This window comes from Heterodontus francisci, chromosome 26 (genome assembly GCF_036365525.1).
Source record: "Heterodontus francisci isolate sHetFra1 chromosome 26, sHetFra1.hap1, whole genome shotgun sequence".
Lineage (NCBI taxonomy): Eukaryota > Metazoa > Chordata > Chondrichthyes > Heterodontiformes > Heterodontidae > Heterodontus > Heterodontus francisci.
In genome coordinates, this window is record NC_090396.1 from 75,623,476 (window position 1) to 75,635,832 (window position 12,357).

Sequence of the window (12,357 nt, forward strand, 5' to 3'; positions counted from 1 at the left end):
ATCTTTTACTTCCACCCGAGAGGACAGATGGAGTCTTGTTTTAACACCTCATCCGCAAGAAGGGAGCGTGGTATGCCCTCAGTCCCGCCCCTCCAGCGGCATGGCACACCCTCAGTCCTGTGCTGGGAGCGTTAGCCTAGATTTTATGCTCAAATCTCTGGAGCAAGACTTGAATCTTCTGACTCAGAGGAGAGTGTTACAGATAAAACCAAACACACTTAAAAAACACATCCTCGGAGAGCAGCCAAACATTTCCTACAATTGCACATTTAAAACAAAACATTTTAAAGCAAATAGTCCTTTTCCTGCACAAATTACAGTTCCTTTATATGTAGGCCCTGTACTTTCTTCCTGACCAATTAAAAGTCAACAATCATTATGATTCCTATGGATACCAGGCATTCTATAAACATCTATTTGGCTTCTCTCCTGGAAACAGTAGTCGCCTCCCAACCAGCCACAGCAACTTCAGCATATTGTTTATTCAGATACTTTCTTTTATTAAAAAAAAAGGGGTTAAACCCAGCAACTACAGGTCAGTCAGCCTAGCGTGGGTGGTGGGGAAACTTTTAGAGAGTAATCTGGGATAAAATTAATTGGTATTCAGAAAAGTATGGGTTAGTAAAGTCAGCAAGGACTTGTTAATCAAATTGTGTTTGACTAACTTGATAGAGCTCTTGGATGAAGTAAGGGAGAGGGTTGATGAGGGTAGTGTGGTTGATGTCAAAAGCCAACAAAATTGATACCCATGGGATTAAAAAGACGGTGGCAGCACAGATACAAAGCTGGCTAAGGGACAGAAAGCAGAGAGTAGTGGTGAACAGGTGTCCTTCAGACTGGAGGGACTTGGGTATACAGGGCATAATTTCCAAGTTTGCAGATGACACGAAAATTAGAAATGTAATGTAGTGAGGAGAATATAGCAGACTTCAGGAAGACACACAGGCTAATGGAATGGGCAGACACGTGGCAGATGAAATTTAATGAAGAGAAGTGTGAAGTGATACATTTTGGTGGGAAGAACAAGGAGAGGCAATATAAAGGGTAAAGAGAAAACAGGAAGCTACAGGCCAGTTAGTCTAACATCAGTCATTGGGAAGATGCTGGAAACTATTAAAGTCTAGCATTGCACTTGGAAAAGCATAGTATAAGTCAGCATGGTTTTACTAAAGGGAGATCCTGTTTGACAAATTTATTAGAGCTACTTGAGGATGTAACTAGTAGGGTAGATAAAGGGGAACCAGTAGATGTAGTATACCTGGATTAACAAAAGGCATCCAATAAAGGTGCCACATAAAAGATTAATAGGCAAGATAAGGGCTCATGGTGTTGGAGGTAATATATTAGCATGGATATAGGATTAGTTAACAGACAGGAAGCAGAGAGTGAGCATAAATGAGGCATTTTCAAGTTGGCACGCAGTGAATAGTGGGGTGCCGCAAGGATCAGTGCTGGGACCTCAGCTATTTACACTCTATATTAATGACTTGGACGACGAGACAGAGTAATGTATCTAAGTTTGCTGTTGATGCAAAGCTCGGTGGAAAGGTAAGCTATGGGGAGGACACAGAGAGGCTGCAAAGAGATATAAACAGGCTAAGTGAGTGGGCAACAAGATGGCAAATGGAGTATAATGTAGGGAAGTGTGAAGTTGTTCACTTTGGTCATAAAAATAGAAAAGCAGATTTTTTTTAAAAAAAAGGTGTGAAACTGGTAAGTGTTGATGTTCAGAGAGACTTGGGGTTACTCGTACAAGGAATGCACAAAGTTAACAAGCAGGTGCAGCAGGTTATTAGGAAGGCAAATGGCATGTTGGCCTTTATTGCAAGGGGATTGGAGTACAGGAATAAAGAAGTCTTATTAAAATTGTACAGGGCTTTAGTGAGACAGCACCTGGAATACTGTGCGCAGTTTTGGTCTCCACATTTAAGAAAGGATATACTTGCACTGGAGGCAGTGCAGCGAAGATTTACTATAATTGGACCCTGGGATGAGGTGCTTGTCCTATGACGAGAGGCTGAGTAAATTGAGCCTATATTCTCTGGAGTTTAGAAGAATGAGAGGCGATCTAAATGAGACACACAATATTCTGAAAGTATTTGATAGAGTAGAAGCTGAGAGATTGTTTCCGCTGGTCAGGTAATCTAGAACGCAACAGGGGCATATCTACAAACTCTTTGAAAGTAACAGGACAAGTTGAGAAGGTTATTTAAAAAAGCATGTAATCCTTGGTTTTATCAATGAGGAATAAAAGTAGAAAAGCAAGGAAGTTATACCAAACCTTTAATAAATCACTGGTTCGGCCCCAACTGCAATAGAGTGTTCAACTCTGAACACCACACATCAAGAAGGATGTCATGGCCATTTAGAGGGTGCAGAGGAGGTTTACCAGATTAATACCAGGGATAAGGGGCTTCAGTTATGTGGGGAGACTGGAGAAGCTGGGATTGCTGTCCTTGGAGCAGAGAAGGTTAAGAGGAGAATTAATAGAAGTATTCAAAATCATGAAGGGTTTTGACAGAGTAAATAAACTGTTTTCAGTGTTATATGGTCAGTAACCAGAGGGCACAGATTCAAGGTTGGCAAAAGAATGAGGCGCAACACGAGGAAACAGTGAGTTGCTGTGATCTAGAACGCGCTGTCTGAAAGGGCCATGGAAACAGATTCAACAACATTCAAAAGGGAATTGGATGAATACTTGAAGGGGAAAAAAGTTACAGGGTTATGGTGAAAGAACAGGGGAGCGAAACTAACTGGCTAGCTCTAACAAAGAGCCGACACAAGCACAATGGGCCGAATGGCCTCTTTCTGATTGTACGACTGATTCGTTTGTGTAGTGCCTGTGAGTGGACTCTGCTGGGCTGGGAACCTGGTACTCACAGGCCTGCTGAGTCTCACCTTCAATAGCAAGGGTGGATCAGAGTCAACCAGAAGCATTGTTGGAAGTACAGCAGCAGAGTACCTCTTCAAAGGTCATCATTCAGAGACCAGGGAGCACACAGGAAAGTGCAATCAAGGCTGAGCAGGCGATGAGCAAGGGATTAGGTGTGTCGAAGAACTATGGGCCTGGGACTAGATAGCAGGTTACCACTGACTCAGGAACAGGCAGCGATGTAGCGAGGAGGTCAGAAAGGAGCAAGGCAAAGACGCAGAGAGGGAACTGTTGAGACAAGTTGTGATTGTCCTCCATTTTACTTTTGCTGCAATTCCTGAAAAGGGGAATGTTCAAAGAACAGTACAGCACAGGAACAGGCCATTCGGCCCTCCAAGCCTGCGCCGATCTTGATGCCTGCCTAAACTAAAACCTTCTGCACTTCCGGGGTCCATATCCCTCTATTCCCATCCTATTCATGTATTTGTCAAGATGCCTCTTAATGGCAGGACCATAAAGGTTTCTCCCAATAGTGCATTTTACAGTGTACTGAACCAATGACACAGCTCATATGAGGGCAGGGAGAGCACAAGCACGAGAGAGAGTGCAAGTGTGCGAGACACACACACGGAGAGATTCTGCTCACTCTGGGTGTGCTTCTGTGCATAGCAAATGCTGAAACATCAAGTGGACAGGGGCCACAGGGCTGTAATACAGGCAGTTCAGTGTGTCCAGGCCTAGATAACTCTTCCCTATAACAAGATAGATAGAAGAGAAAGGCGATTCAGTCCATCATAACTTATTCCAGAGCTCAAGAGTAGTTTCACAGAGTGATTGGGAGTGGGTAGCAGCGTTCCATGTATTTCTGTCCTGGGACCACTTTCATCACTATATACATTCAGGGCCCAGGAGTCTATGTGTTTCTAAAAGCAAAATATTGCGGATGCTGGAAATCTGAAATTAAAACAAGAAATGCTGGAACCACTCAGCAGGTCTGGCAGCATCTGTGAAAAGAGAAGCAGAGTTAACGTTTTGGGTCAGTGACCCTTCATCGGAACTGCGTGTTTCTGTCTGTCTTCCCCCTCCCCCAGCACAAACCCCAGGAAGGGGCCACCTGTCCACACCCACCTACTTGCAGGACAGCATGAACTATGGAGCAAGTAGCGACACCTCTTCTGATTGGATAAACTTGCTAAACAGTGACTGTTGAGTTGGTATAAATCAGGGTAGTACCAGGCTAGTTGTCTTGAACCTAGACAGTGGCTGGAATCTACAACCAAAATCGGTCCTGCTCCTAATCACTGGTCAAGGGGCTTCTGTTCAGAAGCACGGGCATGTTGGGTGACAACTAGATCAGGCTCAACTATGAACATCCCACGACTGACAGTGACTGTCCAGCTGCACCTGTTCTTTGGGTGGGGTACTGGCCAGTGGTCAGTGCCAGTGGACCCCATATCTTAGTTTGGCCTTCGGGACTGCACGGGTTAAAAAAGTTTTTATTTCTGTAGTAAACAAGATAAAAATCAAAAGCCAGAAATATCACCAAGCACAATCTTGTTTTTGGTTTTCAGACTGATCAGACCTGGACGTCAAAGCAGTTAAGGCGAGTTGCAAATTGATCTCAAGTCAATGTTTAAAACATCGAGCCCTGCATCAGCAAAAACACATCACTGTGAAGCCCAGCATCTTGTCCAACATGCCCTGCAGTAAAGACAGATTTCACAAGACACACAGAACAAATCCTACACACCTCATTCCAAACAGCGAGCACTAGATTGGTAGATCCTTCATCAATACAGGACTCAGAGCCGGAGGTCCAGGAAAATGCATTCAGTATCTGGAGTCAGTTTAATGCTCAACCTACTGCCTTAGCCAGACAAATAGTAATCCTCCCAGTTACCTTGGGAACCTGCTTTGTACAGTTCCTTAGACCTGCACAACTGTGTGTTACTGCAAAGTGAAAGCCAGTAGCTCATTTACACAACAGTTCCGTGGCACGCACACAGTCTACCCTCAATTTACCCAGGTCACACACAGCCTCCCCATAAAAATTCACTTGCACAGCCACAGGAAATCCCAAAGCACTTTGCAACCAAAGCAGCCAATTTGTACACAGCAAGCTCCCAAAAACAATGTGATAATGACCAGGGTAATCTGTATTGTGATGTTGGTTGAGGGATAAATATTGGCCAAGGACACCTGTTCATCTTTCAGATAGCAGTCATGGCATCTTTTACATCCACTTGAGGAGTAGACAGAGACTCGGTTTAGTGTCTCATCTGAAAATCAGCACCACTGAGAGGGAAGCGTTCCCACAGCACTGACCCTACACACTCATCAGACAGGGCAATGCTCCCTCAACACTGCCCCTCCCATGACAGAGCAGCACTCCCTCAATACTGCCCGCCTCCCCAAAAACAGGGCAGCGCTCCCTCAATACTGGCCCTCCCACGACAGAGCAGCACTCCCTCAATACTGCCCGCCGCTCCAAAAACAGGGCAGCGCTCCCTCAATACTGGCCCTCCCACGACAGAGCAGCACTCCCTCAATACTGCCCGCCGCTCCAAAAACAGGGCAGCGCTCCCTCAGTACTGCAGCAGAGCATCAGCTTGGATTACAAGAGCATGTAGTGAGAGGGAAGTGAATAAACATCCACCCACATGGAGAGGGCACCACATGACTTAGGCAAGTCCCAGGGAGGTGATACAATGCCACATTTTTCTCAGTGACTGACTGCTTCTGGCTCCAAACCGGATGATGAGCCAGCTTTCAGGTAAAACAAACCAAAAAGACTATGCAAATAATCAAATGCTCCAGTTTAATTTCCCCACCCCTTTAGATCATAAAACACAACTTCAGACACTAAACGACTCTGGTTGCTGTTTTGACTGTACAATCTTTCAGAACAGCTCTGATCTTCACTCAAAGATGCAGCTCCTTTCTTCCTGGGGGCAGAAACAGTAAGAGGTTCACGTGGCCTGACTTCAGGAAGGACCTGTCTGGAAGATTCAAAACACTGATCCCACAGCTTCAGATCAACAGCAAGTTACTACAAGATACTGCTTGAGTAACCATTACCGTGAATAAACAGTAACTCAGTACAATTACTTCTGTAACCTTACCTTTTCTTTTGAAACTCTCATCCATGCCTACATTCCCTCTAGATTTGAGTATTCCAGCACACTCCTAGCCAGCTTCCCTCATTCTGTGCTCCAAAAACTTGAGGTCATCCAAAACTCTGCTGCCCGTGTCCTTATTCGCACCAATTTTAATTGTTCTTCCGCTGGCAGCCCTGCCTTCAGTTGCCTGGGCACTAAGCTTTAGAATTTCCTCTCTACCTCCCTTTTCTCCTTTAAGACACTCCTTAAAGTGTACTTCTTTGACCAGGTTTTCATTTTTCTGCCCTTAAATCTCTTTACCCTAGCTCCGTATCAAATTTCTTTTATAATCTCCTGTGAACCACTTTGGGACACTTTATTACATTAAAGGCTGTTGTTGAGTAATCCTTACCCTGAACATACAGTGACTCTGTTCAGCTACACAATGAATGATCGAACATATATGATCAAATTTCACATTCAGTTTGGGAGAGAAGGGTGAATCTAAGGTTCAGGCTTAAATAAGGGCAATTAAAGGCAGAGCTGGCGAAAGTAAACTGACAAAATTGAAAGAAAAAGCACATAATTCTGCAAAGATGAGTGTCAGGTCAGAAGATTGGGTAGAATATAAACAGCAGCAAAGAATAACAAAAAGCTAATAAGAAGGAAGAAATTAGAGTACGAGAGAAAGCTAGATAGAAATATAAAAACAGATAGCAGGTTTCTACAGGTATTTAAAAAGGAAATAAAAAAGTAAAGTGAGCATTGATCCTCTAGAGTGTAAGGCTGGGGAATTAATAGAAAATAAAGTAGATGAATTGAAGAGATATTTTGAATCTACCATCACTGTAGATACAAATAACATCCCAGATATAATTGTGCATCAGAAGGTGAAAGGGAGGGAGGAACTTAAAACAATTAATCACTAGGGAAAGGGGCCTCTGGATGGGCATTCAGTCACAAGCACAAATCCCACAACACCAAGTTGTGAAAATTAAATACAACAAAAATTACAGGCTGGGGACAGAAAAAAAAATGCCCAGTGAAAACAGCCTGAATGTAATCAGAAAACACCCAACAGATTAATGGAGAGTGGAGGTCAGTCTCCGGCACAGATGGATCCATGTGGCTCACTCTCACTACTCTCCGAGCAAGTCATTTGGTTCAACGCCAATTGCTGCAGGTCAGGAGTGATGATCACAGTGGATCAGAGGAGAATGCCCATCACCTCCACATCTGTAACACTCAACAATAAATACTAGCCTCACCAACAGAACAGGTCCTGTTTCCAGCAGAGAGAAACGGAGGCCAGCAAGTCTCACCAAGAAGACATGGCTGAAGGTGGCACACATTATTACCAGCCAAGGGGTCGTTGCAAGAACCTGGATCTCGTGCCGGAAGAGATGGCCATAGAGCCCAGCAACTTAACAGAGAATATCACCCATCCCATCTCCCACCCCAACACCCCACCCATCCTCACTCCCACAAGTACTCCCCTCCCCAGGTACCCCCTCTGGTACCCACCTCCCCTCCTCCAGTACTCCCCTGGTACTCCATTCTGGTACCCCCTCCCCTCCAGTACCCTCCACTCTCACTCCCTCCAGTATCCCCTCCCCTCACCTCACCCCCTCCCTCCCTCCCTCCAGTATCCCCTCCCCTCACCTCACCCCCTCCCTCACTCACTCCCTCCCTCCACTCACCCCCTCCATAACCTCCCTCCCTCACTCACTCCCTCCCTCCAGGACCCCCTCCCCTCACCCCCTCCCTCCCTCACTCCCTCCCTCCAGTATCCCCTCCCCTCACCCCCTCCAGGACCCCCTCCCCTCACCACCCACCACCCCTTACTCCCTCCCCAACATCCCACACTCACCCATCACCCTTCTCCATACACACAGACCTTCCACAACATCCTCTCCCCCCTCACTTTCCCCGCGCCGGCAGTTCCCTCACAATTAGCGCCTCGTTGCTGGACTGCGCCTCTTACCCAGAGCCGGGACCCAGGCCCACACAGCCACTCCATGCTGCCGTCCGACAGGAGACCAATAACTCGCTAAGAGAATCGGAGTTACTTCGGGAGAGCGCGAGCGACGAGAACACTGAAACCGGTCGCGCCCCGGACTGCTTTATGGCCCCGCCCCCGCCCGTCACACCGGCCCCGCCCCCGCCCGTCACACCGGCCCCGCCCCCGCCCGTCACACCGGCCCCGCCCCCGCCCGTCACACCGGCCCCGCCCCCACCCGTCACATCGGCCCCGCCCCCACCCGTCACACCGGCCCCGCCCCTACCCGTCACACCGGCCCCGCCCCCACCCGTCACATCGGCCCCGCCCCCACCTGAGACACTGGCCCCGCCCATCACCCTGGATCCCTCACCCTGGATCCCACACAGTGGATCCCACATGCTGGATCCCACATGCTGGATCACACGTGCTGGATCCCACATGCTGGATCCCACATGCTGGATCCCTCACACGATCCCACACAGTGGATCCCACCTGCTGGATCCCTCACCCTGGATCCCACACACTGGATCCCACCTGCTGGATCCCTCACCCTGGATCCCACACAGTGGATCCCACCTGCTGGATCCCTCACCCTGGATCCCACACACTGGATCCCACCTGCTGGATCCCTCACCCTGGATCCCACATGCTGGATCCCACATGCTGGATCCCACATGCTGGATCCCTCACACGATCCCACACAGTGGATCCCACCTGCTGGATCCCTCACCCTGGATCCCACACACTGGATCCCACCTGCTGGATCCCTCACCCTGGATCCCACACAGTGGATCCCACCTGCTGGATCCCTCACCCTGGATCCCACACACTGGATCCCACCTGCTGGATCCCTCACCCTGGATCCCACATGCTGGATCCCACATGCTGGATCCCTCACACTGGATCACACGTGCTGGATCCCACATGCTGGATCCCACATGCTGGATCCCTCACACGATCCCACACAGTGGATCCCACCTGCTGGATCCCTCACCCTGGATCCCACACAGTGGATCCCACCTGCTGGATCCCTCACCCTGGATCCCACACACTGGATCCCACCTGCTGGATCCCTCACCCTGGATCCCACATGCTGGATCCCACATGCTGGATCCCTCACACTGGATCACACGTGCTGGATCCCACATGCTGGATACCACATGCTGGATCCCTCACACGATCCCACACAGTGGATCCCACCTGCTGGATCCCTCACCCTGGATCCCACACAGTGGATCCCACCTGCTGGATCCCTCACCCTGGATCCCACACACTGGATCCCACCTGCTGGATCCCTCACCCTGGATCCCACATGCTGGATCCCACATGCTGGATCCCTCACACTGGATCACACGTGCTGGATCCCACATGCTGGATCCCACATGCTGGATCCCTCACACTGGATCCCACACAGTGGATCCCACCTGCTGTATCCCTTGCCCTGGATCCCACACACTGGATCCCACCTGCTGGATCCCTCGCCCTGGATCCCACACAGTGGATCCCACCTGCTGGATCCCTCACCCTGGATCCCACACACTGGACCCCACCTGCTGGATCCCTCACCCTGGATCCCTCACACTGGATCCCACACACTGGATCCCTCACACTGGATCCCATGTGCTGGATCCCTCACCCTGGATCCCCTCACCCTGGATCCCCACACGCTGGATCCCCTCACACTGGAGCCCCAATGCTGGATCCCCTCACCCAGGATCCCCACACCCTGGATCCCCACACGCTGGATCAGACACGCTGGATCCCTCGCACTGGATCCCACATGCTGGATCCCTCACCCTGGATCCCCACCCACTGGATCCCACATGCTGGATCCCTCACACTGGATCCCACATGCTGGATCCCCTCATGCTGGATCCCCACACGCTGGAACCCCTCACCCTGGATCCCACATGCTGGATCCCCTCACACTGGATCCCCTCACACTGGAGCCCCAATGCTGGATCCCTTCACCCTGGATCCCCACACGCTGGATCCCATCACCCTGGATCCCCACACACTGGATCCCACATGCTGGATCCCTCACATTGGATCCCACCTGCTAGATCCCTCACCCTGGATCCCCACACACTGGATCCCCTCACACTGGATCTCACATGCTGGATCCCCTCACCCTGGATCCCCATACACTGGATCCCCTCACACTGGAGCCCACATGCTGGATCCCCTCACCCTGGATCCCCTCACACTGGATCCCACATGCTGGATCCCCTCACCCTGGATCCCCACACACTGTATCCCCTCACCCCAGATCCCCACACGCTGGATCCCCTCACCCTGGATCCCCACATGCTGGATTCCCTCACCCTGGATCCCCAAACGCTGGATCCCCTCACCCTGGATCCCCACATGCCGGATCCCCTCACCCTGTATCCCCTCACATTGGATCTCCACACGCTGGAACCCCTCACCCTGGATCCCCACACCCTGGATCCCCTCACCCTGGATCCCCTCACATTGGATCCCCACACGCTGGAACCCCTCACCCTGGATCCCCACACCCTGGATCCCCTCACCCTGGATCCCCTCACATTGGATCCCCACATGCTGGATCCCCTCACTCTGGATCCCCACACGCTGGATCCCAACATCATGGATCCCCACACCTTGTATTCCCACACACTGCATTCCCTCACCCTGGATCCCCACACACTGGATCCCCACACCCTGGACCCCGCACCCTGGATCCTCTCACATTGGATCCTCACACCCTGGATCCCCTCACCCTGGATCGCCACACGCTGGATCGCCATCACGCTGGATGCCCTCACCCTGGATCCCCATCGCTGGATCCCATCACTCTGGATCCCTTCACCCTGGATCCCCACAGGCTGGATACCCACATGCGGTATCCCCTCATCCTGGATACCCTCAACCTGGATCCCCACACGCAGGATTCCCCTCACCCTGGATACCCTCATCCTGGATCCCCATACCCTGGATACCCTCACCCTGGATCCCCTCACCCTGGATCCCCTCATCCTGGATCCCCTCACCCTGGATCCCCACAAGCTGGATCCCTTCATCCTGGATGCCCACACCCTGGATCCCCACACCCAGGATCCCCACACACTGGATCCCCTCATCGTGGAGCCCCACATGATGGATCCCTTCATCCTGGATCCTCTCACCCTGGATCCCCAAACGCTGGATCCCCTCACCCTGGAACCCCACACACTGGATCCCCACACACTGGATCCCCAAACGCTGGATCCCCTCACCCTGGATCCCCACACACTGGATCCCCACACCCAGGATCCCAACACGCTGGATCCCCAAATGCTGGATCACCTCATCCTGGATCCCCAAATGCTGGATCACCTCATTCTAGATCCCAACATTCAGGATCCCCACACACTGGATCCCCACACCCTGGATCCCCACACCCTGCATCCCCAAGCGCTGGATCACCTCATCCTGGATCCCCAAATGCTGGATCACCTCATCCTGGATCCCAACATCCAGGATTCCCACACACTGGATCCCCACACCCAGGATCCCCACACGCTGAATCCCCTCACCCTGGATCCCCACACACTGGATCCCCTCACCCTGACTCCCCACACGCTGGATCCCGACACCCAGGATCCCCACACCCAGGATCCCCTCACCCTCGATCCCCTCACTCTGGATCCCCACACCCTGGATCCCCTCACCCTGGATCCCCTCACCCTGAATCCCCACATGCTGGATCCCAACATGCAGGATCCCCTCATCCTGGATCCCCACATCCTGGATCCCCACACCCAGGATCCCCTCAACCTGGATCCCCACACCCTGGATCCCCTCACCCAGGATCCCCTCAACCTGGATCCCCACACGCTGGATCCCGACACCCAGGATCCCCACACCCTGGATCCCCACACCCAGGATCCCCTCACCCTCGATCCCCTCACCCTGGATCCCCACACCCTGGATCCCCTCACCCTGGATCCCCTCACCCTGAATCCCCACACGCTGGATCCCAACATGCAGGATCCCCTCATCCTGGATCCCCACATCCTGGATCCCCACACCCAGGATCCCCTCAACCTGGATCCCCACACGCTGGATCCCCTCACCCAGGATCCCCTCAACCTGGATCCCCACACGCTGGATCCCCTCACCCAGGATTCCCACACCCTGGATCCCCACACCCAGGATCCCCACACCCTGGATCCCCTCATGCTGGATCCCCTCATCCTGGATCCCCACACCCTGGATCCCCTCATGCTGGATCCCCTCATCCTGGATCCCCGCATACTGGATCCCCACAACCAGGATCCCCACACGCTGGATCCCCACACCCTGGATCCCCACACCCTGGATCCCCTCATGCTGGATCCCCTCATCCTGGATCCCCACATACTGGATCCCCATAACCAGGA

The 12,357-nt window shown here is 51.5% G+C and overlaps 1 protein-coding gene across 3 annotated transcripts in view; it reads right to left on the reverse strand.

Moving 5' to 3' along the window:
• abcc3 (ATP-binding cassette, sub-family C (CFTR/MRP), member 3) overlaps positions 1-8,090 on the reverse strand; it is a 163,754-nt gene extending 155,664 nt beyond the window's left edge. For all 3 annotated transcript variants that reach the window (XR_010977594.1, XM_068058613.1, XM_068058612.1), the window contains exon 1: positions 7,955-8,090. Coding sequence is in view for 2 of the 3 variants with exons in the window: in XM_068058613.1 (XP_067914714.1) it covers positions 7,955-7,990 (36 nt within the window). In the remaining variant the exon portion in view is untranslated. The remainder of the gene's footprint in view (positions 1-7,954) is intronic.
• Positions 8,091-12,357: the final 4,267 nt, after the last annotated feature.